Source organism: Colossoma macropomum, unplaced genomic scaffold, assembly GCF_904425465.1.
Source record: "Colossoma macropomum unplaced genomic scaffold, Colossoma_macropomum, whole genome shotgun sequence".
NCBI classification, from domain to species: domain Eukaryota; kingdom Metazoa; phylum Chordata; class Actinopteri; order Characiformes; family Serrasalmidae; genus Colossoma; species Colossoma macropomum.
In genome coordinates, this window is record NW_023494787.1 from 47879703 (window position 1) to 47906726 (window position 27024).

Genomic DNA, 27024 nt, shown 5'->3' on the forward strand with positions numbered 1-27024 from the left:
CAGGGCAGTAAAAGAGCCTCATGTTGCTGACCCCTGCACTAGGCCTTCTGGAAGTTCTAGATACATTATTGACAGTGAATATGACAGATGGCTTAACCAGATTTCATTAATGTTTTAGAAACGGAAAACAGTGGTGGCAGCTCTGTGCCACGGCTCAGACGACGCTGCTATGGGAATGTGAGAAGGTGATTAAAAGCACTTTCCACTTGAACCTGTTTAACTACATAAAATATCAATGTTGCAATTTACTCTGTGCTAGTTTGAGCCCTGCTCTCCCCCACACTGTGGTTTAGCACAGTCAGGATATGTGGATATGTGGAGCGATGTTTGCTCAGGGATAGCTGGAGCACACATCAAATAGCTGACGTGCCTCGCGGTGCAAAGACCCGAGACCTTCTGAGAGCTCAAGGGTATCTGTACGGCTGTTATGGCCGTATCCTGGATACACACATACACGCCGTGGTTGAGCTCATGTGTTCTATGGCCCAAGATTGTGTTCAGTGCAGGCCAGGTGTTCGCCCAGGGACCAATAGTGACCGACCTTCTACTGTCTTACTACTGTCTACTACTAATGTCTCTATGTGTGCCATGACTCACCATAGTTTGATAATACAAGAAATACAATAACCCACATTACCACACAGCAAGTAAAGTATCATGCAAAAGTCAGAGATCACCTGTCATTTATTTAATATCCAGTCAAAACAACACATTCAGTGGGCTCCGGAGTGGTCAGTCCATTGAGAACACCAGCAGCTTCTTTGTTTGATGTGTCCGTCTCCTTTCCTCAGTGAGGTTCTTCTTGACAGCTACACATCCTTTCAGACCCATAGCGCTGAGTCGTCTTCTCACAGTGGAAGGATGGATGTGGATGTTTCGGATCTGAAGAAGCTTGATTTTCTCCTCTCTCTCAGAGATGAAAGAACAAAACTTGTACTTTTCCTGTTAAGCTGAAGGTCATTTTTGTATGAGGGGCCCACTAATATTTATGACACTGGGGTCCATTAGGTCCTAGTTACACTGAGCGTGTATTATCTAAGTGCTTCCTGTGTAACTCCCTTATTTTACCAATATCAGCTGGCTGTGAACCGCAGCCTTATGAAACTACTCCACCTGGCTCACTCCATACATTCAGAATGAGTGGCCTACAGTGTTTGAATGGCATGTTGTTAGCCCTGCTTTACCTGAAGTGTAACCAGGGCCTTGGCATTCATCTCATCCTCATCAGCTGCTCTTTCTGGCGATGGATCATTAACAGCCATCACTCTTGATTATGCTAACTGGTGGGGTATTAGCTTCCATTACTTGCTAACTACATTAGCCTCGTAGCTACAATGCAAAACTGAAAAAAAGCTGTCTTTGGACACCAAACATGTCTTAGCTGAACAGATATATTTGGGGAAGAAGGAATCAGATTATTTGCTCTTCTTTTTGCTATTGGTTTAGAGGGGGGTTCCATCAATTTTCCAATATTTTCTCTATAATTTAATGTTTGAGACGTACGCAAAGTAGTCTGAGGTGAAATGATACATTGTAGAGAAACATACCCATCTTTTACAGTGGAGGTGATAAGAAGCAGGGGTCACCATGCCTACAACACAAGAGACCCCATATGTGTCTTTTGAGTTTTTATATGCAATGTTGATGGTAAAATAGTGATAAATCTGAAAAAAACTAGTGTTCTTTGGCTTTACAGTGCCCTGCATGTACCTCCATGCCATGAATATGTTTTAAAACATCAGGCAGTGTATTAATAACCAATTAGCAGCTGTAGTTAGTGGAATTTCCTTTAAATGGATTAGACAACAGGCCCAAATATAAATTCAACACTACAGAAATGGACATAATCTACAAGTACAATGGAGGACTCATTGTATTAGCTGAATTAGAGCACAGTAAAGAGCCTGCACACTTTGAGGCCTCAATAACAGCTTGTGTTCTTGTGCTATTGTCCATAGATAAACGGCCATCCATTCGGTGACGCAACGAGATATTCAGGTTTGTTTCCGTCAGTGGTGGCCAGGTGGCCATGCAAAGCCAGGTAAACCAAGATCTTCAGCGCACAGCACTACCTGTTACCGTGGCCAGCCTCCACTGCAACGACCACAGATCATTTACCAGTCAAACTAGCCCTGAGCACACGCCCAAATACCGAGCCTCACCCACTCACCTGTCGTAGATAACAAAGAGCAAGACAATAGTGAATGAAGTTAAAAATGTCAGGTTTAATTACACTGATAGCAACAGCTAGCACACGGTATGCCTGTCTAGCAACCGCTGTTGTAAAGCAAAGGTCCTCTCACTGCAGTGTGAGTGTGCAATGAATAGAAATGCCATGTATTACATTGATCTCTATGGGTGTTCTATGTCATTCATACTTGTGACAGTAATACTTGGTATTTTAATAAAGACAGAATTGAAAAATAACACCTCGAGCATAACATCCATGACAAAGACGCTCTGAACAACGGACTGCGGAAGCACAACCAACTTCTAAGACTGAACTTTGGAGGTGTGGAAAAATATCCCTGCAGATTTCTTTGAAAAACTGAAAGCAAGCCTCATGAAAAGAGTGGAAACTAATAAAAAAAATGATGTTATATTTAGTTGTTGAGGCTGCTGTGTGTTTTTCTGTTAAAAATATGTTTACCGTGTTTTCCTGGCACTTAAAAAATGAATAACGTCCAGTTTTGACTGGAAATTACATAATGAGGTGTGCACACCATCGCATATAGGTTGTTTTTTATTAATAATAATGATAACGTTGCTGTTTCTGAACCCTATATTTCACTTCATGTCATATACCCCCCCCTATTACCTTATTGCTTCATGTGAGCGGGCAGGTATCCAAGCATTTCACTGCTAGTTGTACCGTGTATGAATATGTATGTGACAAATAAAACTTTAATAAGTAAATAATATGCTCAAGGCTAGGCGCTTTCAAATGTACTTTACTTGAAACTACTGTGCAAATAACTAAGGTGGCCTTAACTCCTAAACTTGTTTAGTAAACAAAGCTAAATGAGTTTGCATATTAGACAAAAATGTGGTTCTGCGTTATTTCATTCTCACGATCTGAGCTGTGGAAAGCTGTTTTGAGCCCTTCTATGTACCTACATCTGTGACACACCTACAGACCCCTGTGCTCCAACACAGGGTGTGGTCTTTAACTGCTGGGAAAAACGGCCCTCACATCCCAGCAATACGACAGCACAACTGTCAACACAGCTCAAACTGCCTCCGGACACAACGTTAACAAGGTCATCTTAACCCTGCAGACAGCAGAGATGGTACAGAGCAGCCTTCAGAAACAGGTGGTTCCTCCACTCTCCAGCAGTAATTACCATTCTACACATTCCAACAGGGTTCTCTAAATCACGTTTAAGAGGCGGCACCCTCGAGAGCCCAAAAGAGCAGAGAGTAAAGTTCAGTGTCTGACCTTTAAAAACTACTAGACTTAAGAGCATTTATGTCAAAGGGAACACAACGGCACCGCTTCAGTATTATTATTCACACTCGTATCACCTTTTTTTTCACAATATCTATATTAAGCTCTTCTTTAAAAACTACTAAGCTTTAAAATTAACTAATTTTCAGTGAAGCACTTAAAGGGACTCTGTAGCCAAAATAAAACATTTAACTATCACTAAGCCTCTTATAAACATGCTGACTCTCATCCTACAGCGGTGCTGCAATATTCTCTTTAAAAACTAGGAAAACCCCCTTCTGATGATGTACCTTGAAGGTGGGAGGAGCTAGTAAATATTAGTAAAAATATTAGTAAAATATTACTTGTTTGGGGTGGATTTTTGTAGGCAAACTTTTAGAAATGTTTGTTTTTGCAATGCAATATGAAGGCAGGTGGCTAAAGTTACTGTAGTAATGTCTTCAGGTCATCATATTAATGGAAAGAATAGACAGAAATTACTCATCAGAGGACAATAAGCTAAAATAAGCTTGTTAAGAGGTCAGCAAGGCAGCTTGTTATCTAGATATCCTACTGGAAGAGAAGTGTGGCTTCTTTTCTCTGGCTAAAGGATAAATAAGCTTGTTTGTGTCCATTTTGTGCTGAATAAAGATAAAATTGCTGCTTTCTTTACAAATTTGTTTGGCAACCATGGTAAGAGTTACTCAGGACAGGAGTTCTGAGTTGTTAGACTGAATGTTGATGATGGTAAAATAGTCATAAATCTGAAAAAATAAGGTTTCTTTGGGGACTATTTTGCCTTATCACACCCTGCATGTACCACTCCACCAAGGAATGTTCTCAGGCCAAACCTCCTCATTTCTACTGTAAAACAAACATCAGACGATGTATTTGTTACTATTTCATGTAATAACTCTCACCACTGTGAACAATTCCGACTTCGTAAGTTTCTCTTAAATGAAGCATTTCACAACAAACCACTCCGAATGACTTTGTTTACATTTTAACAATCTAATTAAGCAGAATTGTTTAAGAATTGGAGGAATTTCCCTTTGAAGGCACAGTAACAAAAACAGCCTTTTGAAGAAATTAATAGTAGTTGGAAAACAGTCATGTAGACACAAATGACTGTATCTGATCTTATGATGTTAAATAATTCAGAACCTTCTCAAAATATTAGAGAACTATTAGACATTTAGACCTGAGAGATCTGAGAAAATTTCACTTGCGATCACCTTCTGCAGTGCATATATCTTCAAAGAAGTAACGCCCCCATTATGTCACATGATCACGTTACGTCCAGCATTTACAGGGTTAACTGTAGCGTTTCAACATGGCAGGAAAAAAATTGGGGAGAGAGAGTGCGAGAGAGAGAGAGAGAGAGAGAGAGAGAGAAGGGGTGGTGAGAGACACCGAGAGCGTGCAGCAGACACACATGGAGAGAGAAAGCGGGCAGCACTGAGAGAGGCTGACCAGCACAAGATGGAAGACAAACCGCTCTGCTGTTCCTCAGCCTGACCGAGTCTGCCAATCACAACTCCACTCAACTTCTCCTGAGCTTATTTCTCTGCCTTACCTTCGCAGAACTGCCTCCTCCGCTGCCTCCATCTCCACACGGCTATCAGCGTCACTATGTGGCCCAGGACCACCAGGGTGGGGAAGACGTTTCCAGGGGGGCCTGCCGGCATTGGGCCTGCGAGCGAGTGTGCGCCGGTGAGCAAGGAGCAGCGGAACGAGGGGGTGAAAGGTGAGGGGGGGAGGAGGAGAGACGGGGTAGGGGGGTGTGCAGAGAGAGGGGTGTGGTGCCGGACTTTAAACGTCCCCAGGCGCTCGAGCACGCTAACCCTCTCCTGACCAAGCGACAGAAGAAGAGCTGCCCCCTCCTTTCTATCTTTCTCCTCTCTCTCCCTCTCTCGCTCTCTCTGTCTTGCTCTGTGACTCAGTCCTCTGTGCAAAAGCGCTCGAGTTTCCTCCCCTCCTTTTCCTCTTCTCTCCTTTCACAACCGCTGCGTTCTGTCTGGCTTTAGTCCCCTCTGCTCAGGACTCTCTCGCACTCTCTCCCTCTCTCTCTCTCTCCCTCTGTTTTTCTTTTCCTCAGGCTGTTTTAGAGTACACAGGACAGGGCAGGAGATTCTACATCCATTCAGCGAGGCTTTTCCTCGTTCTCTCACAAGTTCTTCCAGTCTGGCTCAAGTTAATAATACGTGAGAGGGCTTTTTCTCGTCCTAGCTCACCCACACTGGCACAGGCTCACATAAACAGGCTTGCCTTTCGCTCAGATAAGAGTCTAAAACTACAGCACAATGCGGTTTACTTTCCTTTTCCTTTTCCTTTCTTAGCCAACAGCGGTGCCCACACCAAAAGTCAACCTGAACAAAAGACACACCATTTGGTTTGGGGTGTTTACACTATTCTCCAACCTTTACTCATTTTACTCTCTTCAAACTCACTTCTTTTCCTCTCCCTCTCATTCGCCTGTTAGATAACTGCAGCGCTTTCCCCATAGCTAATGCTTTCCCTGTGCTCCACACACAGTGGAGGAGCCTAAAAAGAACCAGCTGTTGTTTTATTACTGACCGAGACCTAAAGCCAAAATGCCGGCTGGACCTTTCCCTCGACATGTGTCGCAGCAAAGGAGAAATTCCTGTCCTGTAAATTCCTGAGACTGGGAGGGCGGATACAGTTACAGTCGTTTTTCAACAATATCACGTTCCAGTTTTCCAGTATACACTTTTCCACGTTTCAAGAACGGAATATGATCGAAGCAGAGAGTTTCGACCAAACTCGGCACACAGGGGGAGAAGGTGGAGCGCACGGCAGTGAGTTTTGCCCTCTGTTGGATCACTATTTGCTGAACGGAGAGAGAAAGCCCTTGACACTATCGTCACTCCTGTCGCCGTGTAAACAAGCCCTCCCACCGTCATAAAGCACTCAAATACCCTCCCTCAGTACACACAAACACACGGACATGTTTGTTTTTATAACCTTGTCAGGACAAGGAGTCATGTATGTTCCTTACATAACTGAAGGTACCTATATGTAATAATAATATGCCTCATATGTATTATGTACAGTTGAGGACCCCTGGTCAAACTGTAAAAAAATCGCAACAGGGATCACAATTTTGTATTATATATATATATATATATATATATACATACATACATACATACATACATACATATATATGTTTAGTGCACAATTTCTATTTACAGGTTCAATAAATCAGAAAAAATTAAATATTACAAAAAAAAAAAAATGTGCCGTAACTTTTGCAGAGGCCACATTTTATCACATAACACATTGAACATAACCAATATACAGCCAATTAATTAATTAATTATTCTTATGAAACCAAAACGTTAAATTCAGCAAGTAACCAATAATTGTGCATTAAAAGGTTCTTTAAAAGTTACCTGGTATTTATTTTTTACTTAGAACATCTACAAAATATGCAGTTTACCCAGGGGTACCCAAACTTTTGCACAAGACTAGATACATGAGTATGCAGGTTTATTTATCTATTTATTTATTTATTTTACAGAATTTGAGATTGCCAACTTTCTCTTATTGTTGTTACATTTTTATATTGCATTATATACATGTAAATACATATATATAATAACAATTTGTTTCACATACACTACATAAATAAAAGTGCCTAAACTGCCTATATTAATATTAATAATAATAATAATAATAATAATAATAATAATCATATGTCCTATATAAGTAATATCACTTACAGCTCAGTTGGAACCTCCTTTTCTTATGCAGCTTCCAAACCAGAGAATATTCAATATTACACATTATACATTATATATTACATATTACATGTATTGCTAGGCTCGAGAGGCAAGCTCAATAAAAACATTTGTTCAAGCTGTTTTATGCGTATTGTGTCTCATTTTGTTCTACTGTTTGTCTCTCCGATATTTTTTGTCTAAAGCACTTTGAGATTTTGTAAATGAATTGTAAAGCTTGGCAAAATATTTATTATCATATATTATATAGATATTTACATACATAATACATAATAATAATCATATGTATTTTTATGTGATCAGATTTTTTTAGGCTAAACCTAAGCTCTAGTTTAATGTCATTAAGCAAATGGATTTTTTCTTCTTTCATTCTAAAAAAAAAAAATGAAACATTTAATAAAATTTGGACCTGTTGATGCTCCTGACATGGTAGATTACCCCCTGTTTTTTTCAGGTTTTACTTCGAAAAGGCATTTCTGTCCTGATAATATATGAAAACCAGCACACACACACACACACACACACACACACACACACACACACACAGAGGCCATGTGAGCAAGAATAAAAGTATTGCTTTCCAGATAAACCTAATTACTGCACTTATTACTGCCTTTGATCTTTGTGTAATAGACAAGACAACTCCTGTTCTGTTTTATCTCAACACCAGTTACTCGACTATAAGTGAATACTGCGTGTACTGACACAGCCCGAGCAGACAGCAGGAAGAAACCCAACGCCGCTCACCCTGTCACCTACATAGCCCCGGGGAGGGGCAGCGGCGACTGTCACGAATAAAGCCGCCGCAAATAGACGACACATTATACGGGATCCGTGCCCGGAGTGGCAGAGAGCTACGGAAGGGTTTATAAGTAGAAAGGAATCCAGGCCAGGTATGCAGGTATGCACCCGACCTGTGACACCAGCACGTCTTAAAATCACACACCCACAGCAAACGACCTACCAGGTATGATCTTCATTCAGAGGACACTGAGAAGATAAGCAGCAGGATTATGGAGCAGGAGGGCAGACAGGCAGACAGACAGACAGACAGACAAAAGACTGAACAACAGAGCTCCAAAGACAAAAGCAGAGTGGTCAAGAATAAGACTGCAGGTCGACCTTATATGATCTGACCCATGCCAGTCTTTTCTGGTCAGCCTACTTGCTCCTTTGTGCCTGAGCTGCTGGTCATAGCTCCACATTGGAAGCTGGTGATGGACAAAACCATTATGGCGTCCTCTAGAGGCCAGTCTGTTCAGCCCACTTTCTTTAGGGCCTAATTGGGTGGGGTTCAGTTTCATCTTCCTCCTTTCGTAAGGCATGGCACATGGCATAGACTATAATGGTGGCAGAGGCCACAAAGGAAACATGCCATAGCAACAAGGCAATAGTAGCAATAAAGACAGCTGAGGAAGTTTCAGAATACTTACCCAACTGAGCAGACTGTGTCCTCGCCTCACTGTCTGAAATAAGTGAGTTTCGAATAAGTGACACCAAATTTTGACCGTAGATGTCTTTATAAAAAGTAACTAGTCAGTCATGGCAATCTGGCAACCAGTGTTTGGGGTGGCAAAGCCATAAACTATAATGTGCAGTACTGTGCACAATCAGATTTAGTTCATTTAAAGCCCAAACAGCCAATAAGCACAAGTTATTCATTTTTCAGTGTGAAGAAAAGGGCAGGAAACATATTTAATAGAAAGTTAACTGAATTTAAAACTTTTCGGTATTCAGAGTGTCCACTCCATTCCAGTTTCCGTTCTTTTCAGGAGACCCACTTTCAGTTTCTCAAAGAAGTCTGGAGACACACCTCCAAAGTTCAGTCTGAGAAGTTGGTTGACCATTTTATGAAGTAATCAAACACAGTCAGTGGTGTTGAGGTCTGGACTCTGGGGTGGTCAGTCCATTGTTCTTTGTTTGATGTGTCCGTCTCCTTTTCTCAGTGAGGTTCTTCTTGACAGCTACACATCCTTTCAGACCCATAGCGCTGAGTCGTCTTCTCACAGTGGAAGGATGGATAGAAACATCTGTGGATGTTTTCAGATCTGAAGCAGCTTGATTTTCTCCTCTCTCTCAGAGATGAAAGCTTTAAGTTCTGTTTATCTGATGGGGACAGTTTGGGTGTCTACCAGGTCTTCCAGGTGGTTGTTAGGAGTTTCATTTTCTCTGTAGCTTTTCATCATTTTTTAAACTTCTGCTTTGGAAAGTTCATTTTTTTCCCCACTTACTTTGTTATGACTTACTCCTTCCTTATGCAACTGGATTATTTTAGATCTAATCTCTTTAGAAATATCTCCTGAAGAATTACTTGTGCTTAAAGGCTGTTTTGACAGGAAATTAAATAGAATAAAGAGTCGTCTCTGACTTTTGCACAGTATTTTACATCATACTAGGGCTGCACAGTACGGACAAACCTGCATATTGAGATTATGTTGCCACATACTGAGATATGGCTTGCATAATATTAAAACATCTTGAAAAAAGTTTAAGGATTGGCCTGCATCATTTAGTTTAAAATCATTTTCTGATTTATGCATTAAAACACAACAAAAAATCAGCTGGAACGTCGTTCATGATGCTCACAGCCCAAAATTCAATTGTGGTTTATTAAAATGAGCTTATTGCAGCCCTCTTTGATATCAGTATTTCAAAAGTCAAAGCCAAAAGCGGTTAACAAGCAATATACTGTGCAGCCCTGTGTCAGTAAACGACTACAGTAAATGGGAAGGCACCTCAAGCACAGTCCAAGTCTACACCCAACTCTCTTCAGCACAAACCACAAGGTTAAAAAAAAAGGGGGCACCTCCCACCTACCATTCAGAAGCGGACGGCGACGGCGACGGCAACAGCAACAGCAGAGGCTCATGGCGGTGCCCAGCGGCCTTACGATCCCTTTCAGACGCAAAACTGACAGCCACTGACAATCTAGCACTTCTGACCTCAAGACAGTGTGTGCTGATCAAAACCAGAGGGGCGTACAGCAGACTAAGCTTCAGAAAAAAGAGAAATGCTGGAAGGAAATTGGGAGGGAGAGTGAGCCGCGAGTTTTACTCACTCCACATGGTTTTCCATTGTGGAAACTGGTGGTTATGATTGGGGGGGTTGTGGTTTGGGATGGGCTTCATCATACTCTTAACTGTATAAATGCAGTTATTTTCTTCCACATTGGGGAAAAAAGTATGGAAGAAACTGTACAACAAAGATCTCATTGTGTGCAGCCTCTGAATCCACAGCAATGAGCAGCACACAACTTAGAAAAGAACTGCAGCCCTCAATTAGAGGGTCAAAACGCTCCCTCGGAGAAGTCTAAGGGGGCCTGTGAAATATTTTAAGCTTTTACAATGTTTGGTTCTGGCTTGGGAATTATACAGGAAGCTGAAAAATTCCCAAACATCGTTCACACGTTATTTAAGTCAAAGGCGGACAGATGCAGATGCCAATGCCATTACTCAAAATGCTCGTGGACAGCTTCTCACGTACAGCCTGGATTGACGGGATCCACATTGTTTTGGGGGTGTGTATTTGGAGACTCCTTCTGCAGGCCACCTGGTGGTCATTCTGGATGGAAACTGTTCTTACACCTCCATATAACTCTATATAGGACACTGTTGGCTCTCTGTGTCGAGCTGCTAGCGAGCAATGAGGATAAGGGAGGGTGAGAACCTCCTGTTTGGAAAACCCTTCTCCACGAAGATGGCCGTGTAGAGATAAATGGACAGCAGCTTTTTTGATATCAACAAATCGTGTAGAGCTGCCACAATTAAAAACAGCATTTAAACACAACTAAAACACTGACTTGCTTGCTTACCTACGATATCTCATCAACGTCACTGAACAAAAAATGCATGGTTCAACTGAAGGAGGTCCAAAACAGGTGGATATGCATGTAAAAGCTGAGTAAATCACTAACAATCTTCATTTGCAGTAAGTTCAATGTACAAAATGAACACGATGCTCTTCTAATCACACTGAATGAAATCATACCAAACAAACAAGCACAATATTCAGACGTTCAATAGTCAATAAAGCTCTTTCCAGGAGAATGAATGCGGTCTCTTTGAACATGTGTGAAGATTAGGACCTCATACAGTTCCCTTTTGATCTTCGGTATAGATATCAAATGATGCCTACCTTGGCCCTGTTGGATCAAATCCTCCATGAAGAATCTACCATCATCAGCCTCCATCACTTCTAGCCTAATCTGCAAACCACACAAACTCTGAGGAGACTGAGGAGAGAACTGAGTGCCTGACGTGTCTTTCGGACTGCTAACCTTTATTTCCTACAGCGCCTGCTAAAGCTGGGAATAAGGAACATTGGCAAGATCAAGGGTGGCAACGTCTACATGTGACCATCAGGACTACCGGAGCGCGCCGATTTCTGCCCCTTCGAGCAAGCGTGAGAGCGAGAGTGAGTGAGTAAGAGGGGGGGGAGAAAAAGAGAAGGAGCAAGGAAGGGAAAAAGTAAATGGAGGCTAATTGGACTCAGATCTCTCCGCTTCTGCTTAGTCATTTATCAGCCTGGGAATGGAAACTTCTGGAGCGGCACATGAATGAGTTTAAAAGCAGTCTGCAGCACTCCATCCGCCCACATCACTGACTCATTACGGCCACACAATATTTGACCCATGGGGCGTCCACCTCAGTTTCTGTCTCCACACATTTTTGCTACTTTTTATTGAAATCTATGGCCAGCAGGTGGCAACGTAAAGACGCAAGAAATTTCTCATGCACAACGGACGATGGGGGGGGGGTTAGTTCACCCACTGCCAAGGTCTGTACACTCACTGTTGATTCATGTTGACCTTTTATATCCTGTTCAGTGGTGGTCCAGCCCTTGCTTTGATTTCTCTGGAGCTCTGATGAGATCAAACTGCACACACAAGTGTTTCAGTAGCTACTAAAAAGTTTTGAGGAAAACGTATCTGGGAAACTGAAGGGGAAAAAACAGACCATTCACTTGCATTTACACCAAAGTTTGGCTGCAAATGAACCAGATGGTACATTACATATGATGTGTTTGGAGATCTTGAAGATGGAGTTGTCACCATTCTGAACTCTTGCCTCCTGAGACTTTACATCCTCATATGAGGACATCATTTTGGCTACCCTGCGCCCTACACTCTTAGCAAAACGGGCTCTTTGGCTCGCAACAATAGTGGAACCCTTTTTGGTGCTATCTACAGCACATTCTAAATCAATCTGAAGAACCCTTTCACAATGCAAAGAACCCTTTCATCATACAAAGGGTTTTCTGAGTATATACGGTTCCATATAGAACCATTTTCTTTACTAAAGAACCCTTGAAGAACGCTCTTTTTTAAAGAGTGTATACACAGGAGTGATGGTAGGTATGTCGGCCCCCCCTGAATACCTTATGCATGAGCCCCTTGCTTCACCTCATTTCTCCTAGCAGAATCTGCCAACATTAAAACATGCTAATTTTTTATAACCTTACTATTTATTTTGTCATAGCTTTAAACTCTTATTCAGCATGCAGGAAGCTGTGAATATGAATATAAGCAACATGACTGCATATCAATGTATTGCATTCAACTGCTTCTCAAAAGTTCTGCATTTTGGCTGTCAAAGCAAAACTCAGTGTTTCCCACATATAGGTCATACTCTGGCAGTGTGCCAATGTATATGGACACCCAAAGCTTGCGGCGTGCACTGGATCTAAAATTAGTCTTTAATTCAAGTTGCAAAAAGGTACAATCTTTGTGGGCCTGTCTATTTGGGAGCCCCACTTGCCTTATAGGAGAAGCACAAAAACAGACACTGTACAAAAAAAAAAATCAATTTTTTAAAACGTACAAAAAAACTTTCAATTTTTTTTTAACATTTTATCAACGTATTTTGGCCTCATGCATTGCTATGATGATTTTAGGGAAAACAATAAACATGTAGTACTTGTACAAGGACTGTAAGGCAATGTTCATGTAGTATATGCGTAATAATAACCTGACAAACCAATAGTAGCATAGTAACCTACATAATTTGAATCACACATCAGACTCCTTATTCAGCCTCTTGATGTACTGTAGTTTATACCATTTTGCTTAAAATTATTTTTACACTGTGTATAAGCTGTAGGAAATGTGTTCCTGTCCTTGCAAAGTGATTGTAACTGCAGTATTTCCAACTGGAGAAAAGCAGACACTATCCCAGCCTTTCCAATTAACAAAGAATTTCCTATCTATCTGTCTATTGCTTAGATGTGTGGGTGTCTGAGAGACAAAGAGAATCTAACAGAGTGAGAGAGTGAGCAAAAGAGTCTTTGAGAGTGAGAGACTATAACAGCTGCAGCAGTGTGCATTTATAAATATTTGCAGCATATATACGCCTGCAGTAAACCATAGGAGCCTGAAGCCTAACAAGAGGAGGCCACACTCCATCTTCTCCAAGTCTGAGCTCAGAGCAGAGGAGGCCTTGAACAGCCTGGCTAATTTTGTATACAGTATTCCTATTAAAGGAATGTGTAGGTCTGAATGGTTTAATCCTGGTTTGGGCTGTTTGTTTTTACTGTATGGGTGAAGTTTATTTTCCATTTAATGCTGCTTTTGTGCACCATCATGTGAAACCACATTAAACACAAGGGGACCTTGCAATGTTTCCCTTTCCTTTAGTGTGGTATGTAATGGTCTGCAAAGTAACAAAGCCCAACGTTCACACCAGAGGGAAAAACTCTCTCCCACAGAAACCATTTTTCTCAGCCTCGTTGGAATTCCAGGCTTTTCCTTTGTTACAAGACGACACAATCTCATACAGTCCTTAATGCCCGCCTGCCGACAAGCTTGGCACGCCCTCACACAATGCTCAGCAACTACTGGAGGAAAGAAGGGGTTCGTTCAGTTTTGTGGCCGCGTGGAGAAGACGCTGACCTGACTTTCAGAATCGACTCTGGGGCAAACTGATATGGCAGAACCGTCGCCGCTGGAAAAACAGCCACAGCAGAGTTTACAGCTGCTCAGGAGAGAAGAGTCTGTCTGCAGACTGTAAGACAGGGGCGGAATGTGTATGGGTGGAATCACTCTGGCATTTCACCAATCAGAACAGAGTGGGCGAGCTGACAAATCAGCACACGCTGGGCTGATTGGGAGGTGGGGCTTAAAGACAGAGGAGCTCTAACAGAGAGTTTCAGACAGAGGGTGAATAGAGATGTTCAGTTTGAGAAAAATGTGTTTTTGGAACAGGTAAATCTACTCTAGAAGACCCCAAAAACTAAAATTATGAAGATTGAAAACGAGCATAATAGGTCCCCTTTAAAAATGATTACCCGCACTCAGTGCCAAACTGTGACTACCAGACCTGGGCATTCAGTTTGGGTCATAAATATCAAAACTTTCCTCATCAAAAAAATGAGGAAAGGAAGCATTTCTACAACAATTTCTGATAGCGTCCCTGTGTAATTCAAGTAGTAGATCAGTGCTAAGCTAATGCTGATTCACATAAATATTCTTTGGCTGTTATAGACTAAACACAAAAATTTGAAGCTTGTAACAGACACTGCTTGTTGTATTTGAAGCTTGTAGCAGACACTGCTTGTTGTATTTGAAGCTTGTAGCAGACATTAACACATATTTGAGCTTTTGTGTAGCAGTTGTACAGTCACTCTTTCAGAAAAAAATTCTGGCCTAGAGCTGCTGCCACTGTTTTCCATTCCTAACAAACTTATTTTCAAAATGAGGCTGAATTTAGTGTCAGTTCCAAATTATGTTAGTGGTTAATCTGACACATTAGGTCTTCAGTCCAGCTCCTGAAGTCCTAACCAATAGGAGAGCTCACTGCAATTACTTGGATACCATGCAGAAAAAAAAAGATGGATAATTGTGAAAGGGTTAAATTCTTGAACTGGCAATGGAAAATTTTTAGACATTTGTAGAAATCACTAGGTTTCTCTGAAGGCCTAGAAGGCCCTGACGATTCCCCTCTGCCCACACTAACGTAGGACTAGCACTACCATCATTACCACATACGCCTCTCAAACAAAACCCCACCAAAATCTAGTAAAATATGAAGTGCATTAAAGGGGAGCAAGAAGAAACGTAAAACACACCTTCACCGAAGTCTGGCCAAGTATTCTTGGCCTCATCCTTATACTCCTCTTTGCTGAAGGCCCAATCACCTGGGGAGGAAGAGCTTTTCAAGGTGGTCATCTGGCGCACTGATCGCTCCCTCTCCAGTTGTTCACTTGGATCCAATGAAGAGTTAGCCTTAATAGGCTCCATGTGTACTTCACGTAAGATCCTTGCTTCAGCAACCTGCTCTGCAGGTAGTTTGCTGTCAGAAATGTCCTGTAGAAGTTCTTGGGTTGTAACGTCAGTTTTGAAGTCGAGAGAGATCTTGATTAGATCTTTGTCCAAAGTCTCACTTTCAGGTGTTTTCAGGGTTACATTGGCAAGCTCTGGAGTGCATTTCATAGGGACCTGTCCAAAGTGGGTCTCAGGGACAACCTTATCAGTAGGGACATCACCTGTAATCACATCATCCAAAGCTTCAGTCTCTACAACTAGTCCCTCCTTAGGAATCATTTTAGTCTCCAACTGCTGCCCTGCCAAAGGTAGTAGATGATGAGGTACTGTTTCTTTCAACTCTTCGGTCATTTCTAAGACCACTGCCTTCTTGTCCCCCAAACCTGTTAATAATTCATCTGGTGGTACCATTGGTGACTTAGCTTTTGATGGTAGAGAAGTAGTTAAGGGTGGTGAGGGCCTAACTGTAGGAAGAGGCTTCACTTTTGGTGGTGGTTTTGATGCAACACTCTCTTGATCCATAGCCATAGCAGATGGACTAGGTCTGGCAATCCTCTCAAATACAGCAGATCTCAGGCCTCTTGCCTGGTCATCCTCAACTTCAGGATCCTCTCTTTGGAAGGCCCCATGTGTTGGGCTTGAAGCTCTGTAGCCTCCCCTGAACTTGACTGACCTCTCTCTTTGGACCTCCTCTGCTTGGGCCGTCTTGCGGCGGTAGCTTCGTTGGTCCATCAGTGCCTCTTGACTTTTTCGTTCATCCTGAGGCCTAGAAACATAACAGGATGGGCTTTGCACAGCTAAAACATTACTCATGGATGCAGGTGTGCATGTCCTGTGTACGGATGATGGCACAATCTCTGGTGGCAGATGTAGGAAATTACGCAAGTAGACAATGCCTGTATTGGTCAGGTACCAATAGCAGTGCCTCCAGGCAAAGGTCTCCTTCACAAAGCCTTTAGGCTTCAGGGAACGCATGGCCTGAATCACCTTCAGGTTGGACACCCCTGGAACCTCAGGGTGCAGGCGCTGGGGGCGCTTGTCCTTCTCGGCCACCAAAACGCCATCTCGGAAAAGCCGCTCATAAATTGCCCGTAATTCCGTAAGTGGCATGACCATTCCAGCCACCATATTGACTGCTTAATTAGTTTAGCCCGGAGGAAAACAACAATGCAGATGACGTCACCTCTAATGACAGACCTGGACGCCCTGCTTTCAACAGCTTCTCAAAATGCACCAATAGAGTCTTGGCATTGTCCTTGTTTCCTGATCTTCTGTTTTTTTTCACCGTTTTGGCAAGAAAAATTTCCAAACAGGACCCACCAACAATAGCATAAAGAAAAAGCTTCCCAGTGTGTCAATTTCCTCTGGCAGTCAGAAAGCACTGCACTGCTGTGTCCTGCCTGAGTCAGTGAGAAAGTACAGCAACGCACGCAACCCCTCCTACCTTTCAGGGGAAGAAACAATCTAAACGAATGAGAGGCAACAGAGAGGCAGCGGTGGAGGGGATGAGTGTGCTATATATACTATGAATACAGCATATTCTCATTTGTCATGAAGACAAATTTAAAAGCATCTATGTATATCAGCCATGACCAGTACCTAGATGGTGAGATGGGGGGTTTTGATGATGATACAGCTACTCAGACCTATTCAGGAGAAAGCCTCGCTACTTTTAACACTTTCACATCATCATCATGTCTCCCATGACTCCCGTTACCAAAAGGGAGTGCCCTCAGTGCCGTACCAAAGCGTCTTATTTCAAATCTCTTTCTGTACCATAAACAATGCATGCTACTTAAAGACACTGACAGCAGAATGTTGAAAGCAAGTTGGTCCTTAAGGTGACCTGGAATAGCTATAGACTTTGATATTCATCTGCATCAAGTGGTTTTACATAAAACTAGGATTGCAACTAATGATTTCCATAATCAACTGACTGTTACACTACTGCTATGATTAATTGCTGCAGCTTGTAGTGTCAGTTATAAAATATTTGACAATATTCATTGTATTAATTATTATATATATTATACTCCTTTTGCACAATGCTCTTTCAAACATCAAATACCTACCCTAGCTTCTTATTCATATCTCAAAAAAATATTTGAATATATGATCATAGGCCTAAATGTATCCTATCCTGCAATGCCCTAAAAAAGTAATAGTTTATTTAATGTGAAATGTGCAGAAACAATAAAGTAACAAAGCATAAACAGCACATACATGACAGTTCAAGTGCTACTATGGAGGTGTTTTGATTCTACAAGAACTGTGGATTTCTATTCAAAACATTTCTCCTGTGATGATAAAGCGATACTGATAATGATAGTGAACAGGAGAGTGAGAAAACATCCATATCCGGGCGGACAAGCAGGTGTGCACCGCTAAAAATGATATCTTATCAAACAAAATCATTCTAGTCAATATATCTAATATTTTTCAATATGTGATTGTTGTAAGAATATTATAAGATTAATATATTTCTAGATATTTTACTTCTACTTACAAATAATTCTCTTTTTTTTATAAAATAAGCAAAATTGTCTGCATTATTTCTCAAAACAAGTAACATTTTCTCCCATTGGAACAGGAAACTAGAAACAAAATTATTTAAAACAAGAATAAAATGTATAGAAATAAAGTTAATAAAGTTAAAGTTAGTAAATAAGTTAGTAAATAAAGTTAAATCATCTTATGATATTCTTACAACAGTATCGTAATGAGAAACATTAAATACATTGACTAAATTTGAGAGGTTTTCATTTGCTGAGATATTTTTTTTGGGGTGTGTGCAATCCTGATAACAGATCAGTATAACCCAGCCGTGCACTATAGACGAAAATGCAGCTCATCTCATCAGCCAGCTGTGACAATGACACTACTGTAAGTTTTACTGTAAGTCTATCAGTTCACAACAGTCGCGCTGTGTGACAGGTGAGCTCTGCTGCATGCAATTCACAGGAAACCTTCTTTTCAGATTACATTAAAGTAAAGACTTTTTGGGTTGTGTAGTGTCTACAGGCTGTGTTTTCTCTCTTTGAGTCAAGTGACGTAAATGAGGAGGACAAACCTTCATCAAGCCAATGAATCAAAAACAAGATTTGCTGGCAACTTTTTTTTTTATCAACGTTATTGATAATGTCAATCAGTTGTTGCAGCCCTATGTAAAACTGCTTTGAAGGTTACAACACAGCCAGCACTGACTCACTGTACTCTTTTAATTAAAATGAAAACCTTTAATTATTGTTCACCTGCACACCTTCTGAGCTCTAAGGTAGAAATGTAACAGACACATGCACATATGCTCAATAGTGTAAAAATAATATTGCATAAATCAAATTGGAACTTTTGATTAAGCAAATGTTGATCGAGGTTAACTGTCATGCATTTCCTGAATAACATCGATCTTAAATGCCAAAATATTCTTACAAACAAAATAACAGAATGACCAAACAACATGTACTTGAAACCAGTGGCAAATGGTGACTATTAAAGCTAGGCTTTACATTTGAGCCATACGCGTCAAAGTTCAGTTAGACTATGTCTCATACTCACCGTCAGTGACGTATCTAGAACTTCCAGATGGCCTAGAGTTGCATCTCTTCTCACAAAATCCCTCCAAATCATTGTAAATCAAACAGCGAGTGGTTGTTAGGTTGGTTAATATGTTGGTATGTTGGTAGTTAATTACTCATAAATAATGCCCAGATAAAACCTCTATTTCTAAGGTAGGCCTGTCCAAATTAAGACCACAATAGCAGCCGTACCCGGAGCATCATTAAATTGATGAGAGGTCAAAAATAAAACATTCTCTTATCAGAAATAGTCTCCTCTAAACACACTATAAAACGTATTGGGTTTCTTCGATGGATTGCAAAAGACCCCCAGTGCCCAGAACAGACCAGCTACCAGTGGGGCAGGAGTTGGGCAAGAGCTATTTAATCATATTAAAAATAGCTGGATCATATTTCAGAGGAATAGCAGTGCTCTAACTTAATATATCACGTTCATAACAACTGAATCTGCCTCCTAGAGCAGCACAGACGACCAACAGAGGCCTTCAAAAGGACTGGACAATAAACCAAAGTCTCAAAGTTATTATCTATTATAATGATCTCCGTACACAAGCATCCTCACTGGTAAACCAGCAAAATCTCAGATGTGATATGGTGGAAATATAAATAATGCTGGTGGATAACAAATATACTGTTACATACAGTATATACATCCTGCGTAGTAACAATTATAATTATAATAATTCCCAATAATTAGATGTTATTTTATGTGTGGTTGATTTTTATGTACAAAAAACTTATTTTGCACTTTGTAGCTATGTAAAAGTGAACAATACATCAGTATTTATGTATACATATAATAACAATGTATAAATAACGAAACTAGAAAAGTGCATTTAGTGAAGAAAATGCAGAGTGATTGTGCAGCATGAGGGATTCCCTGATACTGCTTTATCTACTCACTGGTATTGTGTTGATGGATGGTTGCTAGGGTGTTTCAGGTGGTTGTTAGGCAGTTGTTAGGTGGTTGCTAGGGTACTGCTATTATGCCATCTCAGGTGGTTGCTTAGGTGTGGCTAGGTTATTCCTGTGGAACTGAAGCTGGTTACTAGGGTGTTGTTAAGTGGTATCTGGCTGTTGCTAGGGGTTTGCTAGATGGTTGCTATGGTACTCCTAGTAGTTACTACGGTGTTGGCAAGTGGTTGCAATGATATTTCTAGTTGTTGCTTTGGTATTAGAGATGATTGCAAGGTTATTGCTAGGCAGTTATTATAGTATCTTTAAAGGTTGCTAGGTGGTTGTGATGGTGTTCCAGGTGGTTGCTAGGATATTGCCAGGTGGATGCTATGACATTCCAGGTTGTTGCTAGAGTGTTGCTAGTGTCCCTTTTTATTGTGACACTGGGGGGGAAGAGGGGTGTACAATGTTTTTCACAACCATTTTTTGAGCATTCCAGCATTCATTCCTAAGGGAAAAACATCAGATTTGAACGGTTGCTATGTGGAAACCGAACAACCAATGAAGAAGCTGCAGACAAGCTGTCAGACTGAAGATTCTGAAGTTATTTTTTTGTCGATATCCTAAAACTGCAGGAGTTAGTGGACAAAAATCTGGTAAAAAATAGTAATAAATAATAATAATAGAAGTACAAATTGGAACACAACAGTGTTGTGTATTGTCCAAGCAATAATTAATGAATTAATGTCTGGTGACTTGAACTTTTTAAAATATTTGAATTCCAGCCTCTACAAACAAATGACCACAAACTGAACGGCGCCACTCTTGCAAAGCTGAATTTATTCGACTTGACTTAAAAGCTTAACTTATTTAATTTAATGTGATTTAATCAGATTTAGCTGGATCTAAGCATTCTGTGAACTTCTTTGAGCAGGGAATGGAAAGAGTCAGTGAGAGTCTGAGAGACAGAGAGAAAAAAACACCGAGAGAAAGAGAGAGAGAGAGAGAGAGAGAGAGAGAGAGAGAGAGAGAGAGAGAGAGAGAGAGAGAGAGAGAGAGAAAGAGAGAGAGAGAGAGAGAAACAGAGAGAGATAGTGACATTAATCTGTCTACTCATAATCTGTGAGAGCTCATAAAGAACAGGTGCTGCTGGAGGAAAAAGAGCAGCGAGATACGATTTTTCTGTTCAAATAAAACACAGCACAATCCTGCAATACATACCAAACAACTCAAACTCCTCCAACCAAAGCAGAAGTGACAGTTAAGAGTCCAGCCACACCCAAACGCTTTGATCAGACACTAGATGCCACAAGCAAGGCCAGTATTTAAATATATAATGAGTAAATGGGCAAAGCTTCTCAGCTGTCTGCCAGCTAAATGAGCTCTAAGTCACTGAGTCTAGACTCAAGCGTGCGGTGTGGCACTGTGATGGGGGGCTTCCAACTTGGGGCTTTCTTTTACGATACCAGGACAGGAACAACAAACAGTGGACAGCAGCAGGTCGCCGGGGGGGAAAGTGCTTGGTCAAATCAGCACAGAGAAACACAAGAAAGCCAGTGTGTGCACGGTCATGCACTTCAAGAATGAGGCGCCAGAAAGACTTTTCTTCAAACTGTGATAAAATGATAAAGAAGCTTTTGATAAAATTAATAACTCAAGATGACTCAAAATGTGAAGATCAAAAAGGACTCGTGAAGAATTCACTAGCCGAAGTATTCACTATCAAGTAATGCGCATATCCGCAATAAATAAGCAAAGCTGATGAAGTACAAAAACAAGTACTGAAAATGACAAAATATGACAAAAATAAATAAATCCAAAGACACCCAAACAGAAAATCAATAGGAATGGGTAGAACGGGAAAAAATATTCCAAAAAATAAAAAAGTTTCATATTTAAAACTGTGCAAAAGTCAGAGACCACCCATCATTTACTTAGTTTCTATGCAAAACAGCCACTAAGTGCAAGTTATTAATTTTTTAGAAGACGTTTCTGAGGACATAAGATCATCTTTCCTCATGCGGGTAGATTAAGTCAAAGGAAAATAAGCCAAAACACAAAATAAGTTTCCAACACTGGAGTTCAATAACTGATTAAAAGCTATAGAGAAAATGAGACTCCTAACAACCACCTGGAAGACCTGGTAGACCCCCAACACTGTCACCAGTCAGATAAACAGCACTTTCAGAGAGAGGAGAAAATCAAGCTGCTTCAGATCTGAAAACATCCACAGGTGTTTCTGTCCATCCTTCCACTGTGAGAAGACGACTCAGCGCTGTGGGTCTGAAAGGATGTGTAGCTGTCAAGAAGAACCTCACTGAGAAAAGGAGACGGACACATCAAACAAAGACGCTGAAAAATGGACTGACCACCCCAGAGTCCAGACCTCAACACCACTGAATGTGTTTGATTACTTCAGAAAATGATCAACCAGCTTCTAAGACTAAACTAACACAAACTGAACATGTATTAATACTAACTTAACCAAATTCACCCAGAAGTGTTTGGCCACTGATAAACTGTAATGACGTTCTTTGGGTTACTTCATAAAGTGTGTAACAAAATCAGATTTATTTCAGAGAAAACTGATAGTGGACTCTTCGTGTGGTGAAGAATCCATCCAGACAGCACTAAAGCCACTGTACAGCACAGAGGTGGAAACGTCTGGAGCTGTTTTTCGCATAATGCTGTCGCTGAACTTTATTGCATTTATGAGATAAGGAACTCCGTAATGTACAAAGACGTCTGGCTGAACTCTGTAAAGAAACGTCTCGAATCAAAACGATGTGAAACTTAAAAGCCGCATTTTGGAAGAATAAAAAATCTCATTTGATTTGACGTTTTGTTTCCTAACACAATGAACTTAATGGTAACACTTTATTTGGATGGTCCACTGTAAATGCTTTATAAAGGCTCAGCCTGCCTACAAGTAACATTCAACTAAATATCCATTAAATACAACTGACCTTCAAGTTTAGTCTGAAAGAGTTTATTAAATCTATCCCGAACACTAAACTTAACCTCAAGGCAAAACCTACACCTACACCTAACCCTAAACCTAACCATGATGTTGTTGACAATCAACTGAACATCACCAGAAGGTTTGCTAATCATTTAAGTATCTGTAGAGCATCTAAAGGGGATCAAATAAACTTAATACCTTTGTAAGTATGAGGAAAAATGACCAAATGACCAAGTAAAACATCTCAAAGCAATCAGATGTTTTCTTAATTTGCCAGATATGGTGCTCAAGTGCAAGGTGTACATGGTGAAGCAGAAACAGGGCAGCAAACATGTCAGTCAACAGACTTTCATCAGTGCTACACAAAGACAGTGAAAAGCAAACAAAGGCATGGCCTGTCCTACCAACCAATGGCTAAAGAAGAACAAAGAACATGGTTCCTTATAATTAACCTAATAAACAATCCCAGTAATTTATGAAAATAAAAACACTAAGATACTAAAATACAATAAAATCTAAAGGCCAAATATATTTTGGGGAACTGTATATCTGTAATATACAAAGAAAACATCATATTTATTTCTATCAATACCTGCCCAGCACTAAGCTTTACTAACTATACAACCAAGTTAGCCAACAATATGCCAAATTAGATGATTGACAACAGTAATTTGGTGGTCATAAATGGGAGTTTATGGCCATTGAGAGGTCACAGGCCTTCCCCAGGTACCATAACACACACATAGACAGATGTGTTCAATGGAAACTCTGGCCCTTATACACACTCCCACCCTGCGAGGACACACACAATCACCCCTCTGTTCCTCTGAGCAGTTCCTCTGAGAAGCTGTGCTGCTCCTCACAGCAGAGTGGAAAGAAATATCCACAGCTACTCGTTTACAAAGAAATATGTGAAAGAAAACTGGCTAGAGTTGATGGAAAGGTGTGTATACCTACACACATGTGAAGGTCACTGCCGCTGTCCTTGATTGTGTGTAGATGAGGCAGAGCGGCAGTTTCTGCTTCACTGTACTCGCGGTATGACAAGACGAGAGTAAGACAGGGTTAACGGACCCTTTAGAGCCTCAGGGTGTCGGAGTGCATTCCACAGGGGGCCTGTGTTTAACTTCAGCCCAGAACTATAGTGACAGATTTAAAGGGGAATTCCACCACTTTTTCCAAAGTTCTGCATAATTAAGCTGTTAAGATGTGAACAGAGTGGTTTGACTTGCTGAGTCAGAATCGTTCACAGTGGTGGTGATAGGAATCAGACGTGTGAGGGGTTTAATGCTTCTAGAGGCTCCCTAACAGGAAGTTATTACATGAAGTGGTTGTGTATATACTGGCAGATGAATGAAACATTGTTTTATGATAGTTTTGAGAAGATTTTGGCCTAAAACTTATTTTAAAAATACATGCAAGGCATTGAAAGGCAAAACAGTCTCCAAAGAAAACTTATTTTTCTTTACATATGAAACTCAACAGACACTTGTAGGTTCATTAGTGGTTCTGGAGAGTAAATAAAATGGCTTTTTGTGTTGTACACATAGTGACCTCTGGTTCCTATCACCACCACTGTAAAGAAATCTGAGTCGTTAAGTTTCTCTACAATTAACCATTTTAAACCACTTTGAATGACTTTTACATCTCAACCATTGAATTATGTAGAAATTTTGGTGGAATTCTCCTTCAAGACATGTAAAAAAGGAGGCCAAAAGTTTGGAAGAAACAGTAACTTTTTAAAATAACTAATAATGAAACTTCAAAATCAAAATCAGTGCAGATAAGCAAACTTCCTCAGTACAGAGACTGACGTTCTTCAACATATAAGGTTTCCAAAAAACAGAAGATAATAAAACTCAACATGGAAACACAATTAATATACTATTATTATGCCTGAACACAGTGTCAGTGTGCGTGCATGTGCTGTGAGTGTTGAGTAATGAGGCATAATTACTATTTAATTATTGTAAATACTATAAATGGAAAACACGTTGCCCTCTGGAGCTCAGTGTGGGAAAGAGAACACACAAACTCCCTGAAATTTGAGGAATTGTGTCCTCATATCTGAAATGTCTAAACTTCTAAATCACTTCCAGACGCTGCAGGGCGTTCCTTTCACCACTCAATCAATCAAACGGTCCATCGGTAATTCATTGCCGTAGATCTTAATCCCTTAATCACTTTCATAAGTGTTTCATATTAAAGATTTAGCAACTGTGTGGCAAGCAAGAGTGCACTTTATTAGGCACACCTTGTATCTACACTCATGGCCATTTTATCAGAAACACCTCCTACATTGGTGCACGTTGTGCAGCAACAGGTGGGCTACAGTCTGTAACTGTAAACCTGCAATGTATCTTGTCCATCAATGGAAAGAGACAAACTATAGGACCACCACTGACCAGACATTATTTGGGTGGTGGATCAGCCTCAGCACTTCAGCATTGCTGTGGATTTTAAACACTGGCCACTTTATCAGAAACCCCTCTCCTGAAGCTCCTTCTTGCTGGTGTACAGTTACAGAGCAGAAGTCCATTTGTTGATTGATGCACAATTTGTGCTATCCATCCTCTAGGCCATCATCAATGGTCAGTTTCTGACCACAGAGACACACTTAAAAAAATCCAGTGTTTTTGTCCATCTGGGCACCATTTTAGGTGGAATGGGAAAATTCAAACAAAAAGCTGACGAACGAGAAGCGACTTCAGTTTCATGTCTTTTTAGTGTTTGTCAGTTTCTCATTGCAGATTAAACGTATCAGGAAACCAGCTGGAGTGATTAAAAATGCAAATAAGTCTGTTTGTCACAAAATGATCCATGTTCGTCTTAAATCTCTCTCTTTGCAATTTCATTAGCTACTAGCTAGGTGAGATTGGTGTCTGTGTTGCTATGGTGACCAGCAGTCTGCGCGCCAACCTTCAGGGTTAAAGGGTGAATCAGCAGTTCTACATTAACTGCAGAGTTTAAGACCATTTATTGTTAAACTGTGTTGAACGATCAGCAGAGCTTTATTTTACTGTAAAGGAGGATTATTTTATTTTTACCTACAAATCTGATTCTGCTGTGGAGCCACAACAGGACAGTAGAAGAGCCGCATGTTGCCGACCCCTGCACTAAACTTTAGCGCAGACGTGTCAGAATGTGCTGCTCCATCTTGTTTGGAAGGATGGAGGGAATGTTTTGGTCTTCAAATAACTGATCAGGAGCGCTCCTGCTTTGTAGACCTGAAAACTTGCAACCACGCCGGCCCTTTGTGGATCAGACTGCACACTCCCGATCTAACAGGCAGAATGTGGACACCAGTGGTATCACCACCTGGCCGATAACTGCTAGCAAAATATACAGGTGGGTGGGTGGGTGGGTAGGTAGGTAGGTAGGTAGGTAGGTAGGTAGGTAGGTAGGTAGGTAGGTAGATAGATAGATAGATAGATAGATAGATAGATAGATAGATAGATTTATTAATCACAGAGGGAAATTCTTCTATTGCAGCAGTACAAACCACAGTAAAGAGCAAACAAGAGCAAAATGAACAGGAGCAAAGTATTGCCATACACAACTTACAGATATATATATATATATAACAAAAAGAAAGTAGAGATAAATAATAGAACAAAATCTACTAAACAATACATAAACAAAGTGACAGTACAATGTGTGATATTAGTGAACAAATAAACAAAATAAACATAATAAACAAAGTGGCAGTGCAGTATTAGATATGATAAACAAAATAAACAAAGTGGCAGTGCAGTATGAGTGAAGCTTCCTCTAAAGCAGACAAATCAACGTGGGGCCTCCAGAAATCTTGAGAACATGTTGAGCCTTTCTAGGTGTGGTTAGAACAGTAAGTTCTAAACAGACTTCTTGACCGAGAAGCATGGAATTGCTGCTCTTTGCTAATCTGCTGTAATGAGAGGCAGCACCACCACTGTAGTACTATCACTCATCTTCAGCGGAGGAAAACTGCAGCCAGCCCTGTTTACGGAGACCCGACCCACAGGCAGAATGCAGTCACATCTGTAAGCCATTGCCTGACTCTCTGAGTCTGATTTAGTATTACGAACTAACGAGGTAAACAGAGGCACTTTGTGTCTCAATCCCTCTCAAAAAAGCTAATAAATCACTCAGCTCTATTTGGG

The 27024-nt window shown here is 40.7% G+C and overlaps 2 protein-coding genes across 23 annotated transcripts in view; both read right to left on the minus strand.

Moving 5' to 3' along the window:
* Nucleotides 1-27024, minus strand: part of pleca (plectin a) — a 215074-nt gene that overhangs the window by 98069 nt on the left and 89981 nt on the right. For 2 of the 22 annotated variants that reach the window (XM_036567642.1, XM_036567640.1), the window contains exons 1-2: nt 10009-10139; nt 8625-8657 (exon numbers count right to left, since the gene is read on the minus strand). The exons of 16 other annotated variants lie outside the window; for them this stretch is intronic. In XM_036567642.1, the coding sequence (XP_036423535.1) occupies nt 8625-8657; nt 10009-10060 (85 nt within the window). In that variant the 5' untranslated portion in view covers nt 10061-10139. Of the gene's footprint in view, nt 1-5003; nt 5643-8624; nt 8658-10008; nt 10140-11325; nt 11396-27024 lie in introns of those variants that run through there. 4 more of the 22 variants (XM_036567649.1, XM_036567645.1, XM_036567638.1 and 1 more) reach the window with 2 other exon arrangements.
* On the minus strand, nt 14875-16989 carry LOC118806201. The gene has a single exon (XM_036567656.1). The coding sequence runs from the start codon at nt 16574-16576 to the stop codon at nt 15200-15202; it is 1377 nt and encodes a 458-aa protein (XP_036423549.1). The 5' UTR covers nt 16577-16989; the 3' UTR covers nt 14875-15199.

Bases quoted from the DNA above. Each gene is read 5' to 3' on its own strand.
- LOC118806201 (XM_036567656.1), bottom strand. From the start codon at position 16,576: ATGGTGGCTGGAATGGTCATGCCACTTACGGAATTACGGGCAATTTAT.